Source organism: Cydia amplana, chromosome 25 (assembly GCF_948474715.1).
Source record: "Cydia amplana chromosome 25, ilCydAmpl1.1, whole genome shotgun sequence".
Classification (NCBI taxonomy): Eukaryota; Metazoa; Arthropoda; class Insecta; order Lepidoptera; family Tortricidae; genus Cydia; species Cydia amplana.
In genome coordinates, this window is record NC_086093.1 from 1754862 (window position 1) to 1779704 (window position 24843).

Below are 24843 nucleotides of genomic sequence, written 5' to 3' on the forward strand. Positions count from 1 at the left end.
TTTATTGTCAGGCTAAAAGTATAATGTAATAATAATTTAAAAATTCATCGCGTAACCTATATAGGAAGAAAACAAACAAATAAAGAACATGAGAACTATGAGAGTATGGATCACTCCATACGCAGAAGTGATTGATGGCTGAACATATATTCTGAAATTCGGCAACGCTTTGAAGAAAAAATCCATTGACGCCTATTCTCCACAAATGACACGAGAAGAAATATTGTCTGAAACAAAACTGCAATGCCGATTTTATACGCAGATAGGTATCCAAAATTTACACTATCATCAGAAAAAAAGACGTTTGAGTTTATGGAGACATGACAGAAGACGCGGTATGCTGAAGAATATGTTGTCACGAAAGGAGCGGCAGTCCGTTTAAATGTAAATATGTTGGAATGACCTTCTACTGGTGTCAGCGAGCTTGCCGTGATACCTTCACGAGCTAATCACAGCGGCGAATGATAAAATCATGGTTCCTACTGTGCGAAACATTTATGTGTATTGAATCGAAGCTGTTGCCGGCCTAACTCCAATCTGTGGCTAAATGTTTTGGTGCTTGTAGTTTCAAAGTACTTATTCTGAATTAAATACTCTGATTGAAACATAATTAGATTGTTTTTTATTATTATTTATTTCTCTATTTTCATTTTATTGCACGACACATAGGACGTTTTGCCAAATGGAATTCTCTACCAGTCAGGCGTAAGGCAAACAGAGATTGGTATTGGTATGTAGGATATAAAAGCGACCGTATGTCGAACAGCTAATCTGGTTGCTGGCAGTATACATCTTTCGTGCAGGTATATTATACTGTTAAATCGTACCTATGCTAAAAAAGTGACGAACTCAGAAAGTGACGAACTCAGAAAGTGACGTCCTCAGAAAGTGGCATTCTCAGAAAGTGACGTCCTCAGAAAGTGTCGTACTCAGAAAGTGACGATCTCAGAAAGTGACAAAGTCAGAAAGTGACGAACTCAGAATGTGACGATCTCAGAAAGTGACAAAGTCAGAAAGTGACAAACTCAGAATGTGACGTCCTAAGAAAGTGACATACTCCGCCTGAACCCTAGTAGTGGAGATATTATTGAACGTAATAATACACGAAATCGAGAGGTCGATATTCAAAAATTGGCCCCCTGGACTAGCCGTTACCCTTGTGCCTATTTATTAGGGTTCCGTACCCAAAGGGTAAAAACGGGACCCTATTACTAAGACTCCGCTATCCGTCCGTCCGTCCGTCCGTCCGTCCGTCCGTCTGTCACCACTGTCACCAGGCTGTATCTCACGAACCGTGATAGCTAGACAGTTGAAATTTTCACAGATGATGTATTTCTGTGGCCGCTATAACAACAAATACTAAAAACAGAATAAAATAAAAATTTACGTGGGGCTCCCATACAACAAACGTGTTATTTGACCGAAGTTAAGCAACGTCGGGTGGGGTCAGTACTTGGATGGGTGACCATTTTTTTACTTGTTTTTTTGCTTGTTTTGCTCTATTTTTTGTTGATGGTGCGGAACCCTCCGTGCGCGAGTCCGACTCGCACTTGGCCGGTTTTTTTTTACTTATTCCAAAGCATACCTTGCGCTAATCCGTGCCCCACACACAAACACAACCACACGAGATAAACAAACATGTTACTAAAGACAAGTTGCGCATGCGCAGGATCTTGTGCGACTGACCTCACGCAAGGATACCTACAGGTCTTTCGGAAGATGCTGTTTTCTGTAGGGTTCCGTAGCTTTCATTGACGTATATATATCTCAGGACTGGCCTTACGGGCAATAAGAATGGGGCATGAATGGGGCCAGTACAGCGGTGTGACACCGCTACAACGCGATTGGTTGTTGAGTTCGCATCACGCGCGATTGGTCGCAATCGCAACTAGTTGCGTTAGACTGTAGGATTAGCTCGAATTCGTGAGTGACACCGCTGAACTAGTACCATTTTTAGTGCACCGAGTGCACGTCCTGAGATATATGTCAATGGTAGCTTTAGATTTTTTTCTACTTCAGCGGTTGTCAATGGGGTATTTGAGTGTGTTTAATATAAATAATTTTACACCATGCATGAAATAAAGCATCAGAAGATTAATAGCAGTTATTTTTAGACACGATTTCTATTTTAAAACTATAAAGAGTAGGTCATTTGATTGTGACGTCACATGCTAGTGTTTCATATAAATTCCAAAGTTAGCAAAATCGTTTTGCAAGTTCGAAAAAAGAAACTGACTTGACTGGTAGTCAAATACCTTATTAAATACTGCCAGGACTATCTAAATTCAGAACCAAACATTCGGCCGAATATTCGTATTCGGCATATCTCTAGTTTTATTTTAATTGTTTTATTCGTGATTTATCCTTAACTCATTACCCATATTAAACTCGGAGTCGGTTAGACCGGCTATTTAAATGACCAGTGCTCATCTCTTGCACTTATCAATATGTATAATGTCAAACCCTATTCCCAATTCTACCTTAAACCTTTAAAATAAGGTTCAAAACAGCTTAAATCCAGTGCCCGCTATTGCATGAAGTTGCTAATACGCGAACAAGTCCCAAACCAGAAATATATAACCAGTTACACTTATACATCCATAAAGATTTTGTCAAGCTAAAATCAACCTTAATTATGGAAAATTAAGATTGTTATAAGTTTTTACAAGTGTATTAAGGTAAGTTTGTGTTATATAGGGAAAACAAAACACCGATTCTGTTATTTTAGCTTCAATTACCTATACGAGTAATAATAAGTCTGAGATGGCCATGAGTGGACAATATTAGTGTATTTAGTTTAGTGATTAAGTATACATTTAACTGTGAAAAATGATCAGGTAAAGTCAATTTAATTAATAACATAACCTCAATTGAAGTAGGAAAAACCTGTATGAACTTTGTTAAGGAAATAACTAATATTATTTTAATGTATGCTACGATATTTATGATGTTGTATCATTTGTTATTGTATGTACTTCTGTAGATATATACCAGTACTGTTATGTGTAGGTATATGTGTGTATGAAGAAATGGTAATCATCATCATATTAATTGAAATTGTCTAATAGCTACATTGTATACATAAAAACAAAAAATAAAATGTAGGCAGCACATAGGTACTTTTGAACGCGCACTGTAAATATATTATAATCCTGTAAGTTTTTTTTTTTCAACTGTAATATTCTGTGAACTGAGAAACTTACTATGGGGCTAAGTTGGTCGACCAGGTCCTACTTTATTAGAGATGTATACAGTCTCTAAATGTCGAATTACACTATAAAAAAATATATACAAACAACAGACAAATAGGTACCTAGTTACTAAGATTCTTTAGAGATGTAAAAGTCTCTAAGTGTCAGATATAAAATATTATATGTATAATAAAAAATCGATCATCAAATTATCCTTAGAGATGTAAAGGGTCTCCAAGATTTTGAATTGAATCCTAAACTTGCAGGTTAACTCTCTTCAGCGATAAGGCCGCCTGTTGTTTACCTGTTTACCTCTGTCTTCATGTATTATTTGCGTTTCCATGTACATTTATTCTGAGGTTATGCAATAAAGAGGATTTGTATTGTATTCTATTGTACTGTACTGTACTGTATTGTATTGTATTGTTATCTATTCGTATCTTCCAGGCTCTTGGCGGTGCTGGCGGTGGTCCAGTATGCTGTGGCTGTTACGGAACCCTCGCTGGATGAGATTATTAACGAGATCTTCGGGATATCAGGTGGGAACAGTGGAGTCGCGTGAACCGAATTTCGCAAATGCGGGCATTTTTCTCTGTCACTCTAATTACGCCTTCATTGGAGTAAAAGAGAGAGACTTGCGAAATTCGGCCCGACGGCAATAGCGCCAATAGCGACTAAAAATCCAAATGAGTGAAACCGTTGTCGTCTAAACAGTTTAAAATATGTCTCACGAAAGTTAAATTTCGGGAACTTTCGAATTGGAAACTTGCGTGAAAAGTTTCTCATGGACGTTTCCAGAAATTTCGGAAATTTTGAGAATGATCCGCTCCTTGCACATTGCTAAACACCCCACTCTTTTCATTTTGCTCTGATCGTTTTCAGAAGACGAAGATGACAGCAAAGTGGGGCTCCCGGGCTGCAACGACCTCGAGGGCTCCGGACGCGGCTGTCAGGAGTGCTATTTCTGCAACCACAGCCTCATACAGGACAGCAGAATCAAAGGAGGTCATGTGGAACTGCAGTACGTATAGTTAGCATCTAGGTCTAAGCTTGAGCTAGCTCTCATCGTGTCCTGTGTCAACCTTGAGGGCTCAGACCGAGGCTACCAGGAAATTCTGTAAACACTCCCTCATCCAGGACAGCAGGATTAACTGAGGTCATGTGGAACTGCAGTAAGTATAGTTAGCATCTAGGTCTAAGGCTAGGTCTAATGCGTTTCCTGTGTTGACCTTAAGGGCTGTCAGGAATATTAGTAGTAATAGTAGTAAAACACTTCATTGTACAAAAATCAGAACAAAACAGGAAAAATAACATTCGTCATTAGTACAAAGGCGAACTTATCTCTTTAAGGGATCTCTTCAAGTTAACCTTACAATAATATTTCCGTAACCACTCCCTCATACAGCAGAATCAAAGGAGGACAGGTGGAACTGCAGTACGTATAGTTAGCATCTAGGTCTAAGCTTGAGCTAGCTCTCATCGTGTCCTGTGTCAACCTTGAGGGCTCAGACCGAGGCTACCAGGAAATTCTGTAAACACTCCCTCATCCAGGACAGCAGGATTAACTGAGGTCATGTGGAACTGCAGTAAGTATAGTTAGCATCTAGGTCTAAGGCTAGGTCTAATGCCTTTCCTGTGTTGACCTTAAGGGCTGTCAGGAATGTTACTTCCGTAACCACTCCCTCATACAGCAGAATCAAAGGAGGACAGGTGGAACTGCAGTACATATAGTTAGCATCTAGGTCTCAGGCTATAGGTCTTGTGTTGACCTTAAGGGCTGTCAGGAATGTTACTTCCGTAACCACACCCTCATACAAGACAGCAGGATTAAAGGAGGGCATGTATAAGTACTCTGTAGGTACTAGTATATTGTCTGCTTCAAACCCTCTGGTGTTACAGTATCAATCGCTTACCACATTTCCCCGTATTATCGCCATGTCCATCCGTCTGTCTGTCTGACTGTCAGTCACTTGACTATTGTGTTATTCAGATAATAACTAATTTTACTTGTTTTTCCATAATTTTCAGATTAAAAGATTCGTCATGCGCCACCACCCAGATATGCTGCGTCCAGCAACAAGACCTTGTCAACTACAGGTACTCGGCTTTAATCAAAATAGGTATATCGATAATACGTTAGATTTGAATTTTGAATCATAAGTTGGGAGATTTTTGTCTATAGCATAGAAAAAAAATACATAGATTGCTCACTCCATACATCAGTCTTATGTTGTTGAGCATAAGACTTTCCGGTCGGTGCTACATATTTTTAGACACTGAAATTAATAGTCTTTTTGGTACCAAAACCATAGAGAAAAAAATACATAGATTGCTCACTCCATACATCAGTTTTAGTACCAAAAAGACTATTAGCATCTAGCATCGAGTAGCGGGACTATCAGTATTGCTACTTGACAATAGATGTAGCACCGACCGGAAAGTCTTATGCTGTTGAGATAAGACTTTCCGGTCGGTGCTACATCTATTGTCAAGTAGCAGTACTGATAGTTCCGCTACTCGATGCTAGATGTAGACACTGAAATTATTAGTCTGAACATATGATGATACATCAGTATGGAGTGAGCACTCTTGTCTTATTATATTTCTCTATGCCAAAACTGATGTATGGAGTGAGCACTCTTGTCTTTATATTTCTCTATGTCTATAGGTAGGTTCTTATGGTACTATGCTTACAAATAAATCTGGCGGCCTAGCGTAGGTGACTAAGCGCTCTCACTTCGACAACGAAACGCTTTGTGTCTCTCTATCACTCTTCTATATTAGTGTGACAGTGACAGTTGCGTTTCGCTCGCTACGGAGCGTTAGCGATTGGCATGTTGTCTACGGGACCTGTATATTTTATACATAACATACATATACTGTATGTATACATACATACATACATATAATCACGCCTATTTCCCTAAGGAGTAGGCAGAGACCACGGATTTCCACTTGCTACGATCCTGACATACCTCTTTCGCTTCCGTTACTTTCATAACATTCCTCATACATGCTCGCCGGTTTAGGGTGCTCTTGACCTGGCTTTTCTTCAGGATTTCCCCGATCTGAGAAAGTCCGCCGAGGTCTGCCCCTTCCAACTCCCTCTTCTACTTCTCCCTTATACACTCTTTGTCTGTCATATTTTATACCTATAAATATTACGTTTATACGCAGATTAAGCGACGCGTGCGGCATAAATAATCCAGACGGCAAGCCCCGCAAGCGGCGCTCCGCCCCCCGCGCTGTGTTACAAGGAGAGTTCCCTTGGCGGGCCTGGGTTTACAAGTACGTATATCTCTCGTTAAAGGATGACTCCCGTTAGACCGGGCCGTGTCCGGGCCGGAGCTTCCGGAGCTTCGTTTTCTATGGGAAGCATCACGTGATCACCTGTCATAGAAAAGTAAGCGCCGGAAGCTCTGGCCCGGATACGGCCCGGTCTAACGTATAGCTACAGAAAACTGTCTACACCTATGTGTGTGTCTATATCTAACTATTCCTAGTAAGTAGGTCTGTTCGTATTCCTCACATAGGTATTCATAAAATAAAATAAAATAAAAATAAAAATAAAAAGCCTTTTATTTCATGAACATTTAAAAATTGTTTACATACCTATTTGATTTATGTTTTAAATAGTTATTTAAGAACCCCGTGTTCACAGGTGAAGGCCTCCTCCAAAGCCCTCCATGGCATAGCTGAGAGCATCTATGCTCTTTGTGTGTTGTTGTGGCTGGTCGTATACCTATTGCCTAATATTAACCTAAATTGTTCATTACAAAACCCGCAAACTAGAAAGAAATACCTTGAATACTAAGATCCCCTTCAGTCGCGTATTTCGTACATGATTCCAATGGATAGTGTAACAATTACAACTTGAAGCACACTTTTTCATATTTTGCCACTTGTGGTCTCGTTAAATATATAACCCACTATAAATTTTTTGCTGTTTAGATTAATAACTTGCGTAAAATAACTATCACAAGTTGAAACTAACCCAAATATGTGAACTTTTGGCATTAGAATAACAGTGACATTGACAGTGTGACGTTCGGTCGTATTGAAGTCTGAACTCCTAGTACAGCGTTAATACAAACAGTCCAAAAACTCCTAAGATTTTAAACTTCCCGCTATGTTTTGAGTATGTTTGCTACTGGTGAACGTAGAATACTTCCACACGGGAGTGTTTTTCGGAAAGAGACTAAAAGTATCCCAAAGTAAAATAATGCTTGCAGGTTCGTGCGTGTAGAGGGGCCATAAAGCGTTCCTTTTTATTACAATTTAGTCTACTCAAACTGACTACCCGATTATTGCCTGTGAATGTGGGCGTAGACGTCATTGAGAATATCTCCGTCTTTCTCTAAGACGCAAGCGTGAAAGGGATAGATCTTGGTAGCATCGAACTTTAAGACTTTTGACCTCTTCCTCGGTTATGGTAGCCTGGTACTTTTGGTAAACATTTGTCTTAATAAATCACTGGTCGTCGGTTGCATATCGCTAATAGGTACGGGGCAAATAACCTCTTCCTCAGTCATGGTATCCTGGTACTTTCTGATTAATGTTTGTCCCAGTATGTCGCCGTTATGTCGCCATTATGTCGCCGTTATGTCGCCATTATGTCGCCAGTATGTCGCCAGTATGTCGCCATTATGTCGCCAGTCGCCAGTATGTCGCCGGTATGTCGCCAGTCGCCAGTATGTCGCCATTATGTCGCCATTATATCGCCAGTATGTCGCTAGTATGTCGCCAGTATGTCGCCGTTATGTCGCCATTATGTCGCCGTTATGTCGCCATTATGTCGCCAGTATGTCGCCATTATGTCGCCGTTATGTCGCCAGTATGTCGCCATTATGTCGCCGTTATGTCGCCAGTATGTCGCCAGTATGTCGCCATTATGTCGCCAGTATGTCGCCATTATGTCGCCATTATGTCGCCAGTATGTCGCCGTTATGTCGCCGGTATGTCGCCATTATGTCGCCATTATGTCGCCAGTCGCCAGTATGTCGCCAGTATGTCGCCAGTCGCCAGTATGTCGCTATTATGTCGCCAGTATGTCGCCATTATGTCGCCGTTATGTCGCCGTTATGTCGCCGTTATGTCGCCAGTATGTCGCCGTTATGTCGCCAGTATGTCGCCGTTATGTCGCCAGTATGTCGCCGTTATGTCGCCAGTATGTCGCCAGTATGTCGCCAGTATGTCGCCAGTATGTCGCCAGTATGTCGCCAGTATGTCGCCAGTATGTCGCCAGTATGTCGCCAGTATGTCGCCAGTATGTCGCCAGTATGTCGCCAGTATGTCGCCATTATGTCGCCAGTATGTCGCCAGTAAAAGAGTATAAAAGGCAGGAGCGGACCGCCGGTATTCATTCATTCTTCATAGTTAAGGTTTTAAGTAACAAAAAAAGGTCGAACCTTTTTTTGCTTGATTAAAGCATGAAACTTGGCACAGTTGTTCCTTATATCAAAATAAGCCGATTAAAATCGGTAGCCCGAGGGACCCACCGCTTAAGCCCGAGAGGGGGGGGGGGGTCAAGTAGCGCCCCGCCCGGCTTCATTCTAAAAATTCTAACAGGCCCCGTTTAGCTAATAGGTCATATTTGGTATCAATTTCGGATAAATAAATAACGTAGAATTCATTTCTGGTATAAAAAATTGCAATTTGTTGAAAAAAATAATAAAAAAACACAAAAAATCTAATTTTTCAAGTGTAATTTTTGTTTTTTATTTATTGTCAAAATTAAACTGCTTGGTTTTTCTACATACAAAAAATATAACGATAAAGACTATTTAATGTAGATTTTAAAAACATAACTTTTACTTACCTTTATGAAAAAGAAATTGCATTAAAAAAACATATATCGTCCCGCGCCGGTGAATATCTTGTTACCGACGTAGCCATCGATATAGACAACATCCGAAGTACACACTCTGGAGACCGACTAAATGTGTTTTTTATTATTGTAGATCATATATTAAAGATAGAAAGCCGTACATAATATTTGATTAGAAAAAAAAATGTGTCGTTCAGTGAAAAAAGGGACCTTGGAAAAATTTATCATAGAGCCTCTCTTTTGTATAGAAGCATAGTTAATTTCAACCACTCCATGGACTCCATGGTCCCTGTTCTCAATGAATAAGAAGTAAACTGTAAGTATTATTTAATCTACTTACTTATTACATTATAGAATAATTTGCCAGTAACTGGCCGCTTTAATAACTAGCCGCTCTAAACTAAAAATGAATTCTATTCACCTATAAGCAGAATTCATTTTAGTATAAGGTTCCAAAAACTGGCCAGCTTTCAATAACTGGCCACTGGCTAGCCTAAAATGAATTTTTGGTTTTGGGTGGCCAGTTACTAAAAGTGGCCAGTTACTGGCGAATTACCCTACCACACTAATTTTGCGTCTTGTGTCGTAATAGAGTTCCTTCCCCAGACACATAAATGCGTACATTTCATCATTCATGTAGTTGCATCGCGTTTTCTATTCCGGTTTGCATTTACTTCTGGTCAGTTTCAACCATATTCTGACCAAAGCAGGTGTCAGACCAGTGTGGAACCCGTCGTCTGCTTCTTGCTTCCATTCCCAAGAAGTCACACGGACTGAGCAAGTTTGACGACGAACTAACGTCTGAACCTAAACATCAACCCCTCGGTACACTGCGCGTAATAGGGCATTTATATGGCTCCCTTTTGTTAGAAGTAGGTATACATTATGGAATTTAATAATAAAATAATTTAGCAGTGACTTAATCTCATAGAACAGGTATAACATTATACAACTCTTCATTTCAATATCCCGGTATAACTTGCCTTCTTCAATATTGCAATATTACCGATCATATAATAACATTTTAGTATTTTAGGGGAATGCTTTTAGCCACTGCTATTGCTCCATCTTGTAAGAGCTTGAATCCTTGTAGTGGTTTGGTTGAACTCTGAACAGATTCCATGCTTCGAATTCACTTTTTCTCCCCTTTCCACTGAATGCTCGAAACAGGGGTAAGACTTCCGCTCTTTTAGGGTAAATAAAAGATAGTTTACTTAGCTTATAGAATAGATAATTTTATTAGCTTAAAATATAATTCCCTGACCTGGATGCAATGGTGTGTCATGTGATATAATTGTGTTTTCCACTGTGTCAACGTGAGCCCACAATTCCTGTAGTTGGGGAAATATTCGTACGCATGAATCTAGTCTAGCTGCTATGACTACGTTCGTGTCTACTGTGCGTATCAATACCTTGCAATGACTGTTTTACAGCATCTGCAACTAGGGCCATCATATTAAATGAATCGGACTTTTCATGGTTCTTGGAGTATTCGGAATCTCACGAGGAACATTACTTGTGACATGTTTCTCTACACAATTTCGCGATGGCATAAATAAGGACTTTTAACTCTTCGAAGTTTTGTCAACACAGTGTCTCAAAATGATATACCTAGTGGTAAAGAAATGAGTTTCACTAAAAGATCAATGGTTATAAGTGAAGCTTACCGTCATGGTAAATTAAACTCTTATTTATTTATATTGGGCCCTGAAAAACCAGGAGTCGTACTCGTATTCCAAGCATTCTCTCGATCGACCATGTAATACTGTAAGCTCAATAAGACTTGTGATGTGGGTACTACATGATATATATCATATATATTTGATACATATACTCAAAACATCCATAGGTAATTCAGGAACAAGTATTCACGATAAACAGACAAATAAATGCCTTCTAGAATTTGAACCCGGGTTCCCTATTTAATATAAGGTGTATAAAAGTGAGATCTAAGCATGGACCCTTTTTAGCCTGGCCGATACAAGGATTCAAGCTCCTACAGGATGGAGCAATAGCAGTAAATAAATAGCATTCGCCAAAACTTTATTATACCTTTATATGATGATAGGTGAAATAACCTTGTAAAGCAAAGTAAAGTGATACTTACAGATAAAGCCGTTGCTAAATAATTAAAAAATGCCCGAAATAATTCTTTACATGAATCGACTACTGAAATAGAAGCAGCCTTATCAGGATAGGATTATATATTTGGGGTCAGACTTTAGTTCCTCTTTAAACTTGCTCAGTCCATCTTCTTGGGAATGAAAACAAGGAGCAGACGACTGTTTCCAAACTGTTCTGACAACCCTACTGTGGCCAGAATATAGTTGAAACTGACATATATACGTGAATGACGAAATGTACCCATTCATGTGTCGGGGGAAGGAACTGTATTAATACACAAGACGCAAAATTAAAGTGTGGTATAATGTAATAAGCAAGTATATTAAAGAATACTTACAGTTTACTTCTTATTAATTGAGAACAGGGACCATGGAGTCCATGGAGTGGCTGGCACTAACTAAATACGAGTATGCTTCTATACAAACACGAGGCTGGCTGTGATAATTTTTTTAAGGTCCCTTTTTCACTGAACGACACATTAAAAAAAATTGTACGCTTTTCTATCTTTATAATAGAATCTACAACAATAAACAATACATTTAATCGGTCTCCAGAGTGTGCACTTCGGATGTTGTCTATATCGATGCCGATGTCGGTAAAAAGATATTCACCGGCGCGAGACGATATAAGTTTTTTTTATGCAATTTCCTTTTAATAAAGGTTAGTAAAAGTTATGTTTTTAAAATCTGCATTAAATAGGCTTTATTGTCATATTTTTTGTATGTAGAAAAACCAAGCAGTTTAATTTTGACAATAAATAAAAAACAAAAATTACACTTGAAAAATTAGATTTTTTGTGTTTTTTTATTATTTTTTTCAACAAATTGCAATTTTTTATACCAGAAATGAATTCTACGTTATTTATTTATCCGAAATTGATACCAAATATGACCTATTAGCTAAACGGGGCCTGTTAGAATTTTTAGAATGAAGCCGGGCGGGGCGCTACTTGACCCCCCCCCCCCCTCTCGGGCTTAAGCGGGGGGTCCCTCGGGCTACCGATCTTAATCGGCTTATTTTGATATAAGGAACAACTGTGCCAAGTTTCATGCTTTAATCAAGCAAAAAAAGGTCATTTCACTTAACACCCTCACTATCAACCATCGGCTAGCAGTGACTCTGGTTCTCGGGCGTTTAAATATTCGGTGAGCAAAGTTCCTCTACTACTGTTACTATGTTTGTTTTTGCCGGGAATTATCCTGGTGAATTTAAACGTGGAAATGGTGTCTGTGTTTGGTTTTACGGGGACAATATCGTCGTAAAGCTGATCTTAGACTTTTGTGGAGATTCTTTGTTACCGTGTACGGGATTTAAATATAGTGAAGTTTCCTACGCAGTGTTTTTCTAAGTGCCGCCACGTTATGCAGGGACAATATCGTTGCATAGCAGGGACTTGGAAAGCGTGTCTGTGTTTAGTTTTACGGGGACAATATCGTCGTAAAACTGAACTTGGGCTATTGCGGGGATTCTTTGCTACTGTGTGTTGTTATAGTGAAGTTTTCTACACTGTGTTTTCTAAGTGCCGTCACGTTATGCAGGGACAATATCATTGCATAACAGGGGCTTGGAAAGCGTGTCTGTGTTTGGTTTTGTGGGGACAATATCGTCATAAAACTGAACTTAGATAGCGGTGTTTAAGGGAATTTCACTTCTGTGTTTAGTTAGTTTGATTTTGTGAGTAGTTTGGTTCGTAAAATTGAACCTAGTTATTTTTAGTGTTTTACTATGGGGTCTTTTGCTATATAGTTTAAAACCAGATCATTGTTTGGACTGACTGTTTGTCCGACTGGACCGCTCACCCCTTGCGGTGTTAAATGTGAGCTGTCTAGGAGTCTTTTTGCTCCAAGATGAGGGTTATCTTGGCACCTTCTCTTTACCAACATAGAAGGTGAAAAACGTCTCCCTCCTTAGCTCTCCAATGTCCAGCTGTTAGATGAATAATGGGGATGTCACGTGCGCATCATCCGGAGTAATCTGGGCCCATTTGAAATCTACAGTATTTGGAGGCTTCGTATATTAAATATATTTATTTATACCACTTATATACATAATAGGGCCCTGTCTTACCCATGTTGCCACCCTGCCTTTGTGCAACCCGCCATGGGGGGAGACAAGTCCACGAGCTGTTAGGTTGCATTCTCGGAATCGCTCGCCGAACTCTTACAGCTTCTTAGTAGGGATACACTTGCGTATATTCCAAAGTACCAGGTCGATGGTAAGTACGAACTGTGCTTTGGTTATACTAGAGTAGGGACAAGGGTAGGTTTAGGGTAAATTCACACACTAATTATTCGGAATTTAGGGTTCGTTTTAGTCTTGGTCTGTAAAACTGATGTATTTTTCTTCTTAAGGGACTTCAACTACGGTCTCGCTATACTAAAATTGTGCGTAAATAGGTATAGGGTTTGAATTGCTTAGATCTTCCAATATTTAAATTATTTGGGGAAAATAATTAACGTAAAATCTTATCTCTATTTTTATTTATGAAGTTCTGGTTTTCTGGTGTAAAGACGAGGTACTGAGTATTACAATCATGTTTCTAAGGTATTTACACAATAAAATCATAAATATCAAGTTGGGATTAGGAACACAGTCTATTCGGAGATAGGAAATCGACGACTAGCTGTTTTAGGGAACCTTTGGCAGGCAAGAGTAATCCAAAGGATATTTTGAGTGAAATAATGCTCATCTTGATATTTCAGTCTCATAAAATATAGTATATTTTTAATAAATAAACTTAGTACTTCGTTTATACTTCTAAAAGACTAGAAATACAGTTTATATTTTAGTTCTGGGGAATGGAAATGGGATTCGCATCCCTAGTTTTTGTAATAAAAAGAATAGTAATTTTGATGACTGATGGATACTTTGACACTTCTTTCCATAGCCATCTAGGTACGCATAGGTTCCGAAGTGTTGGTCATAGCCCGTCTGGCTAAAGAGTAGGGTAGGAGTTCCAATTGACCTTGCTGATTGGACTAGGAGCCCCCAGTCCTGCATCGAGCGTATGGGTAGCATATTTCGTATAGAAGCTGGTAGTTAATAATATTAACTTGAAATGCTAGGTGTAAATGGGCTTACCCCAGGAGTGCTACTCATATGTTATCCCTGAGGCTTAATAGATTGTAGCAGGCTTCTACCAACCCCATTTTTAAACTCATTTTACCAAATATATTTCTTTTATATCAGTATCATCATATATGCTGCATTTACCTAAATAATATCATTTGAAGTAAAATATAACTCCATTTACATTACACTAATAAATTCTGGTAACTTTTGGTACTATTTCTGTATTTTATCAAGTTATTCATTAACATCATAATAAGCGTGCTTCCAATATCATAATATACTTTTCCTAAAGTCCAGGTAATTGTAAATAAAATCAGAGTCCAAAATTTAGCTGATACTCATTAAAGAACTTAGGGTACCGCGGTTCACTTCGAGGGGTCCTAACGCTAGACTAGACGATCTCGACTAAATCACATGGCCAAATTTCAGGGGTAAATCTAAAGGGGTTGTTTATATTATGGTTACTTAAGTAAGTATTTAGTAGGTAGTGGGGGGTTACATTGTCTTATTTTTGTATGGTTAATCTTTTGTATTTTTTTGATGTTTAGCATACTGCGCTCCATTCCGCGCTGGCGAGTCCTTAATTTTTCCATAGCTTTTTGAGTAAACCTCCACGTCTGACAGCCGTATGTCAGACAAGGTAATAAGCATGTATTCATGACTTTAGTCTTCAAGGTATTCATTAAGCAACCATAAATAACAAACAATCCTGGTGGCAAGCCCCGCAAGCGGGGCTCCGCCCCCCGCGCTCTGCTACAAGGAGAGTTCCCTTGACGGGCCTGGGTTTACAAGTAAGTATCCATCATCTTCTCTTCTCTCCTTTAGCTCGTTGGATGGTAATTGCTGGATGCTGAGTATATGCAATCTTCCAATGCACTAATCATGTAAATCAATCAACAAATAAGAGGATTTGTTTTCTACCTACCAGCTGTTTTGAACAAGCTGCTATTTCGCTAGTCTTGGCGATATAATAGCGATATCCACAGATTAGATCTTGTCATCTTATATCAGCTGAAATACACAAATTTCTACAATTACCGATCTGCACTGACTTCATTCAACTATTCCATGCAATAGGGATGATGACACATGTTGAATTTTATAACAAAATCTAGTAAAATATATAGCAAACGAGCAATTTATCACAATAATGTGGATATTAAAATAAAATATTGAAAAATTACAAAAATACAGGACCTGAAAGTTTCAAAATTTAAGTTTTTTTTAACTTCCAAAAACTATAAAAGTAAGGGTACCATTCGATTCCTTACATTTCATCCAAAAAAATATTGTATAGCAACTATATACATAAACGCAATATTTCACCGACAAAAACGCAATTTTCTTGTTTTGTCCATACTACAAGATGGGCTCCCAGAGACCTTGACGTCACGTTCCCTTGCCGTTTTGTATAGGGCGTTTCGCGAGTGAAGTGCGACTGTCAGCCTTTGACTACAATTTCTGACTTTTGTGTTACTTTAATGCAATGGGTCCCATATAGACATTTGATCCTAAAAACAAACCCGATCGATTGATGCCATAAATGAAAATTAGTCATGTAGCCTATTCCTGGTAATCAGAAGCTTAGAATATGGGCTCAAACAGCGTTAGTATGTCAAACCTGACAATATGTGTGTAAGCTAGAGTCTGTGCGGAAAGAGAAGAGTCGTGGAATGCATTGGGCCCCATACATTCCACGACTCTTCTCTTCCCGCACAGACTACATATTTTGCCTTTTTTGTTGTTTTCAGAAAGAACTCCCTCACCCCGCTCTGCGCCGCGTCATTTGTCCACGAAGACAGCATGGCGCTCCTGACCCTGGCTTCTTGCGTCCAGGGTCTGTCTGCCGAGGGTCTGGATGTGTCGTTCGTGAAAGGAGGCCAGCGAGCTGCTGTCGGCAAAGTCACTGTACATAGCGGCTATAAAGCAGGTTAGGATTTTGAGTAAGCATTCCAGAGTGTCGGGTACGTGACGCTCTTTTTTACTAAGGTAACTAATTTAACCATCTTCCAAGGATCGTAGCGTCATGAAAATTGGCAGCTGTATGTAGTTCTGATGACAATACAATAATATGGTACTGTCGAACTGATCTGATGATGGAGACAGGAGGCGGCCATAGGAACTCTGTGATGAAACAACGCAACCTAATTGTGTTAGGGGTTTTTAAAATTGTCTCGATGAGTATTAGTTGTCTGTCGTAAGAAAAGTATAGTGAGCGATAAAAGCTTGTACCAAAAATTAAATTTTTGCCAAAAACTTATTCACACTTCTGATAACACTAATAAGCCGATATTTGTGGCATTATCTATGAAAAGGGACCTTATTGTCGATGGCGGTTACGCCGCACAGCGTCGCGCGGCATTGTATTTATATCGGAGCATCGTTAATAATGGCGTAAGCGCCATCAACAATAGGGTCCCTTTTCATGGATAACGACACATTTGGAAGATAAAATTTGATTAAACTTCTAAATTCAAAGGTATAGGTATAACACATATTTCTGCAGGTTATTAAGGTACAGTCGCCATCAGATATATCGGAGCGGCCAAGGTGTTCACAATGTCTGAACACGCACTCTAACGCCTTGACAATAGAGGCGTGTTCAGATATTTGTGAGCGCCTTTACTGCTCCGATATATCTGTTGGCGACTGTAGGTAGTTGCCATACGAGTCACGTCCCCGAAAAAGGAACGGCGTCTTTTTCAGGATTTCTGGTACATTCGCTGACTCAGGAACTGTTACTTATCCTCTAGCCCAGCGGTTCTGAATCTTATTTTTTTTACGGAACCCTTTTGGAAAGCGAAATACTTGATGGAACCCTACAATACGGTCGCGGCATAGTCAAATTTTTCGAGGCGACTAAAGCATAGTGTTCTAAATTCTTGCGGAACCCCTGCAGGGGTGTCGCGGAACCCTAGGGTTCCGCGGAACACACTTAGAGTATGGCTGCTCTAGCCGCCCAGTGACCTATAAAAAGGTCTCCTGTTCCATTCTAATTTGAACTTTGTGTTGACAAAATAAAATTTCATTTTGCTTGGCAAGGTTTGACGTATGGGCGGTTAGAGGTTATAGTAAACTGTTAAATAACGTTTATGTTGTTGATTATGTTCCAGGTCAAGACACCAACAACATAGCCATCCTGAAGCTCCTCTCACTAGAATCGACACCGGCTTGGGCCTCCCCGGCCTGTCTGCCTCTGGCCCCGCCTTCGCATGCGGCCCCCTGCCTCACCACCTCTGACAAGGATATCCGTGTAAGTGTAAGGCCTGAGTGGACGCTCGAGTTGGGCGTGCAGCGGGGCGGGGCGTGCGGCGTGCATGTTATACAAATGCAAGCGTATAGGAGCGGCCTTAGTGCACGCTGCTCACATCACGCGTGAGCCCACAGCCACGCTGCACGCCCCGCCGAACGCTCCGCTTCGAGCGTCCACTCAGGCCTTACACTAAGTACTGTAACTTGATGATCTGGAAGTTGGCACCTGGCGGCCTAGCCAAGGTGACAATCGCTATCGCTTCGCCATCGAATCGCTTTGTGTCTCTCTATCACTCTTCCGTATTAGTATGACAGTGACAGTTGCGTTTCGATCGCTACGGAGCGTAAGCGATTGGTATGTTGTCTACGGGGCCTGGCGGCCTAGCCAAGGTGACAATCGCTATCGCTTTGCCATCGAATCGCTTTGTGTTTCTATCACTCTCCCACATTAGTGTGACAGTGATATTTGCTTTTCGTTCGCTACGGAGCGTTAGCGATTGGCAACGTTGGCTACGCGGCCTGGTCACGGAATTACCACAGATTATGATATTTTAAAACCGCCATTACTCAAAATGTTACTAAAGTGACTAGACATGTTCTTTCCGTGTACCCTTTACCTAATATCACAGAATAAATAATAGTACTAGGTACAGAAGACTCACTCTCTAACAAAACGCGTCTGTTACGATCAGCACAGATATGGCCGCTAGGTCCTGGTGGCGACAGCGCCACGCGCGGCTTGGCTAGCCACCAAAATTGGTGTGGAACGGATGTACTTTTAGCTACCTGTAGCAAAGCAACGAAATCGCGGAGTGAGCCACGCCTGCTAATATTTATATTCCGTTTCAGCTAAACACCATAATACCTCTCCGCACAGCATGCACGGAGGCCCACGAAGCCCCGCCGGACTCCCTGACATGTGCCGTGGCACCACCCAAGGACTATGAACCGGAGAAGGCTGCAGGCCTCTTCTGCAAAGAGCAGGTACTTACTTCGGCATAAAAATAAACAAGTTTCAATTGCGGAATAAAAATCATGTTTCAGGCACTAAGTAGATAGATAGAATCCTCACCTCAGTAAAAAGATACACAAGAAAAGAACAATTGATTAAATATAGAGGCAGACAACAGGCGGTCTTATCGCTAAAGAGCGATCTCTTCCAGACAACCTTTGGGTAGCGGAAAACAGAGAAATAATCGAAAAAGTAGGTGTTGCAAAAACATTATGGAGCCTACGTTTACATATCACACACAATCACATTGAATAAACATATACATATACGAAATACAAATAAGTATATACCTATGTCATAAGTAGTATTTTGTAAATCGAGACCAGTACGGCTACCACCAGTTTGGCACTGACATAAACGCCGTCGAGAACGTAATTTACTTTCTATACATCTCGCTCGTACTCGCATATTAGTGCAAACGAGATGTATAGAAATTAGAAAGTAAATTACGTTCTTGATAGCGTAAATGTCAGTTTTGACACTGTCAGTGACTCATGGTACGGGCTCAGGGGCCCGTTTCTTAAAAGCTTGTTACTTGTAATACAAGCGGATGTCACTTTTCGATAGATTTCATTAGAAAGGGACTTCCACTTGTATTATTTACAAGTTACAAGCTTTTGAGAAACGTGCTAATCGTCAATCGTCTAACGCAACTAAGTTGCGACCAATCGCGCGCGTGATGCGAACTCATCAACCAATCGCATTGTAGCGGTGTCACACCGCTGTACTGGCCCCATTCATGCCCCATTCTTATTTCCCGTAAGGCCGTCTAGCATTTTTTTTAAATTCAGTATTCAATTCTTTATTTGCGAATATAGACAAAAGCCATGCAAATACAATAATAAAATATCAAATAAATACTTAATCAATCAGTCAACAATAAAAACATAAAAACAATAACAAAAACAAACAAAGAAGAAATCCAGAAATAAAACATTACCAACAATTAACAAATAAATTAGAATGCTTAATTAATTGTAAGTATAAATAAAGAGAGATTGTCAAAACAGTTATAATTTGGTCCAGAATTTCATAAAATATTCGTATCAATAAGAAGGATTTAGGACTAGGATTTTACCCTATATGAGCCTATATGAGTGTCCCACTGCTGGGCAAAGGCCTCTCCCCTTGATTTCCACGACTCCCGGTTTGGTGTTTCCTCCGGCCAGTTGTTCAGGAAGTTGTCCAGGTCGTCCCGCCATCTCCGTTTGGATCTGCCACGTCCACGTCGCTCTACCGGCATCCACTTGGTGGCTAAGCTAACCCGTCAAGCATTAGGTATATCAAATTTATATGTAGGTAATATGTAATTGTCATCGATATTTTTTGTTTTTAATACTTAACATGACCGTTTGTTTCAGCATGTGACGACCCCGTTATACATCCTTCACGGCCTAGCCATATCGAGACAGGATGACTCGGTGACCACCTACGTCAACGTGTGGCATTTTACCGACTGGCTCAAGAACCAGCTTGGGATCGCTCATTAAATTAGTTTACACCTTTATAGTTACATGCTGCACGGCCTAGCCATATCGAGACAGGATGACTCGGTGACCACCTACGTCAACGTGTGGCATTTTACCGACTGGCTCAAGAACCAGCTTCGGATCGCTCATTAAATTAGTTAACACCTTTAGTGTAAGGCCTGAGTGGACGCTCGAGTTGGGCGTGCAGCGGAGCGGGGCGTGCGGCGTGCATGTTAAACAAATGCAAGCGTATAAGAGCGGCCTTAGTGCACGCTGCTCAAATCCCTTGGGAGCTCGACGCCACGCTGCAAGCCCCGCCGAACGCTCCGCTTCGAGAGTTACATTATGCACGGCCTAGCCATGTAGAGACAGGATGACTTAGGACTTAGAACTACCCATGCACTATGTCAATGTGTGGCATTTTACCGACTGGCTCAAGAACCAGCTCGGGATCGCTCATTAAATTAGTTTACACTTTTATAGTTACATCTTGCACGGCCTAGCCATATCGAGGCAGGAATGACTTAGGGACTACCTACTATGTCAACGTGTGGCATTTCACCAACTGGGTCAAGAGTCTCAAGAGCCAGCTTGGGGATCGCTCATTAAATTAAATTTAGCTATTTTAAATCTATAAACCTGTGTCAGTTTAAAAATAAATGATTTTAAAGGAATGTAATAAATATATATTTCTTTCTATTTTTATATAAGTACCTAGTAGGCTAGTAGCTATATCTAGGCAGGATGATTCGGTGACCACCTACGTCAACGTGTGGCATTTTACCGACTGGCTCAAGAACCAGCTTGGGATCGCTCATTAAATTAGTTTACACCTTTATAGTTACATGCTGCACGGCCTAGCCATATCGAGGCAGGATGACTCGGTGGCCACCTACGTCAACGTGTGGCATTTTACCGACTGGCTCAAGAACCAGCTTGGGATCGCTTATTAAATTAGTTAACACCTTTAGTGTAAGGCCTGAGTGGACGCTCGAGTTGGGCGTGCAGCGGAGCGGGGCGTGCGGCGTGCATGTTAAACAAATGCAAGCGTACAGAAGCGGCCTTAGTGCACGCTGCTCAAATCCCTTGGGAGCTCGACGCTACGCTGCACGCCCCGCCGAACGCTCCGCTTCGAGCGTCCACTCAGGCCTTACACAGTTACATTATGCACGGCCTAGCCATGTAAAGACAGGATAACTTAGGGACTACCTACTATGTCAACGTGTGGCATTTTACCGACTGGCTCAAGAACCAGCTCGGGATCGCTCATTAAATTAAATTTAGACCGTTTCTAATGGTTTTACTTACGTAAGTAGGGACACAGCTATACTAGAGAATGAGAGATGAATATCGTTATCTCATTCTAACAAATAGCTTTGTCCCTACTTACGTAAGTAAAACTTACAAGTGTAATTCAGGCCTTAGCTATTTTAAATCTAAACACCTGTATCAGTTTAAAAATAAAATATTTAAAAGTATTTCTAAAGGTCTTTTATTTTAATATTTTTTTCTGAGTTATGAATGCTTCTATGTGGGGTTAGGGTTTGGGGGTTTTCAGTATCTGGTATCTTTATTTATTTTTTTCGAAAAACCATCAATTATGGATTATTTAGACTCAGAATCACTAGTAGCTATAGAATGAAAAAAAGTGTCCCTACTTTTCCATAAAAATTTTGGATGTCAGTTTTATCAACGGTCCATATAAAATATATGTGAAAATGCGTTACAAAACTGTCATTTTTTTGACGCTTTTTTTTAATCGATAGTCCTCATGATTCTGAGTAGAAATACCTAAAGCAAAAATTATTGATATTTGAAGAAAAGTAAATGGTAACCTTAAGCCCTTGCTACACGGTCGCCGACAAGCCTTCTAACCGTCTGACCTTGGTCTGTCCTTGATCAGTTTTGGTCAAATTTTGTTGGAAACAACTGTCTACACGGTCCGTCCAAACCAAGGCCACGCGGTCTGAGGGGCTTGTCGGCGACCGTGTAGCAAGGGCTTTATTCTTATTCTTAATTGAAAATGCCCATATACCTACAGGGTCAAAGATTAAATAGTATTTTATGCAACCGTTGTTTAAGAGAGGTCAAAAAAGGCGAGTGGCGTGACTAACAATTTGAGGCGAAGCCGAAAATTGTTAATAAAGACGCCACGAGTATTTTTTGACTCAGTTAACAACGTTGCATACAATACTTTTTCTACGACCAAGCACTTTGAAATAAAATTGTAAATTTAACAAATATTTTTAATTCAAGAAGTAGCAAAAATACCCTCCATTTTTCACGGGCGGGAAAATAATGAATGAATGAATGAAATAAAAAAAAAACATGTCTATGGTTCACTTATTTGTCAGAGATGACATTTAAAATAAGGTTGGCAACACTGTATTTCATTGAATATTTTTTAAGTGGTCATTACACGAAGTATCGTAAAATCGCCAAAAAGATAGGTACTGCGTGTATGCACAAATTCTTTTTTGGGGAACAGACTAAAGACTTGTCTTGACTGTAGGGTTTTAAAGGTGTGTGCACGACCCTTTAAATGACAAATAAAAGTACGGGAGTAGAAAAAGTATTTTAATGTACAATACAAAACAAACCCAATAGTTACATATAAGGAAAGCCCTAATCGCGGCCATTAGGCTCGGTGGAATCCGCCGCAACATTGCATTTCGTAACTAGCATAGCATAGAAGTCATAGAACAGCTAGTCCACTTTATCACAGACAACATAAGATTTTTTCTGGTACCTTGTTGTACATTTTGCTGCATTTGTCACCCTCTTTTCACTTTCTCCTCTCATCTACTCAAAGGTTAACTGGAAGAGATCCCTCAAAGGGATAATTTCGCCTTTGTACTTCTTACTAATTGTATGTTATTTTTAATATGTCTTTTTGTACAATAAAGAGTTTACTACTACTACTACTACTACGACATATAAACGTTTAATTGGATGTTTTAATAGGTTTTTGTTGTAATATACTAAGTAAATTAGAATTATAGATGTTAATTAAAAAATTGGCATGATTTCAAATAACATAAATATCGATTTAGACCCAATGGTGCTTTGAGTGACATCTCTTGAATTTTTCTGGAACTAATCGAGACTTGTATGGGTCTGATACTCTATTATATAATTACTTTATGACTTTATACAGGTTTGGTTATAGCTGACCAAACTCTTGAGGTCATACTGAACAACTTTTACTATGGGGCCAACCCCGAAATCGCGAAAACTATCTGCTGTCTCATACATTTCGGTAAATCAGTCAATGTTTTCTATAAAACAGCTGATTTATTTTCGCAATTTCGGGATTTGCTCCATATAGTTGGTCAAACCAATTTGTCAGTCAGTAAGAACCAGGTAAACTATACTTATCCTTCTTTGACGAACTATAAACTGTATGGCTACCATCAGTTTGGCACTGACATAAACGCCGTCGAGAACGTAATTTACTTTCTATAGGTACATCTCGCTCGTACTCGCATATTAGTGCAAACGAGATGTATAGAAATTAAATTACGTTCTCGATAGCGTAAATGTCAGTTTTGACACTGTCAGTGACTCATGGTATAAGTCTCATGGTATGGTGAATGTTTGCGCCACGTATTAAATACTTAACCTATGAATTCTGACCTCCTTGTCGGGTTTTCAATATAGACGGCAAGGCGATAATAAAAAGAGAAAAAATGTCACATGTCACATCAATACATGTAAAATAAAACTCGATTCGATATATTGTGTGTTGAAGAAAATGAAACCAAAGGGATCCCTATAATTAAGTATACATACAACAAAATAAAGTGCCGCCGAATCAGTGGAGACTGGAGACTCTATAAGGAGGAAAACGCAGAACCAGTGCATGTAAGTTTTTCCGCATCCCCATTTTTTGGTCCTTCGAACCGGATTCCAAATTTACCTTTAAAAATATTACATAATAACCTTGTTGCTCACTGAATCGCGTAGGTACAAAATATAATTTCGGATTTCCTTTCGGTTTCTTAATTTTCAAAAAAATGTTCCCGTCATAATTCTATTTCAAAGTACGGTCAGTAAACTAATTTATTTTTATTGTCTGTTATTTTATTTAATATTTCATTTACGCGTAGCGTGTGGGATTATTCATCACGCTACCTTATAAATGCGTTACAAATAAATTTCGTATTTTATAACTGTCATATTGTGACATAATTTTCACGGAACATTTTCTGCATGCCATTTTCGTTATATAATTTCAGTGTATTTTAAGTTACTAAATACACTCAACTAAACTGAAAGCTACGGGTAAATTATTCCTGAAAGCCTCAGTTTTTCATAAACTGTAATTAACCTATTGCGAAGGTTACACTTGTATTAAGGTATTATACAAGCGGAACGTTCGTATTTACTTCATTTTCCTTCGACTTGCATTAAGGTATTATACAAGTTGAATATAATTTATAATTATTTGTGCATCTTAGCACAAATTGTTCATATTTTTTCGTGCTGTCATAGTAATAACTAGGTAACCATGGCAACGCGACTTAAGCTCGCGGAAGCAAAACGTGCTCAATGTTTCATGCGTTTACAAAATATTTATGACATGATTCCAAAGTTAAGCAGTGACAAGAAGGCTTTCTCGCAGTTCATCGCGCAAGCTCGATTGGTCGATCAACTGAGAAAAGAATTTATAGAGTTGATGGATGAAGTCAATCTTCTGAACTTGGAGTTGGACCCGGAGTACATCGTCAACTACAACGCAATGAATGCGTTTGAAGATCTCTACTGCGTAATCAAATGTCAAATTTCAAAAATTGATGCACCTGCTCCGAGCCCTTCGACATCCAGGGATTCGAGCCATTCATGTAAGGACGACTCCATTAAAATCCCTCGGATTGAACTTCCTTCTTTCGATGG

The 24843-nt window shown here is 39.7% G+C and overlaps 1 protein-coding gene across 1 annotated transcript; it reads left to right on the forward strand.

Moving 5' to 3' along the window:
* The first annotated feature begins 2814 nt into the window (after window positions 1–2814).
* LOC134659524 (uncharacterized) lies at window positions 2815–19991 on the forward strand. The gene is made up of 9 exons (XM_063515188.1): window positions 2815–2837; window positions 3639–3730; window positions 4074–4212; window positions 5220–5288; window positions 6369–6479; window positions 15966–16144; window positions 17328–17467; window positions 18316–18450; window positions 19840–19991. Exons 1-9 carry the CDS (start codon window positions 2830–2832, stop codon window positions 19966–19968), a joined length of 1002 nt encoding a protein of 333 aa, XP_063371258.1. The 5' UTR covers window positions 2815–2829; the 3' UTR covers window positions 19969–19991.
* Window positions 19992–24843: the final 4852 nt, after the last annotated feature.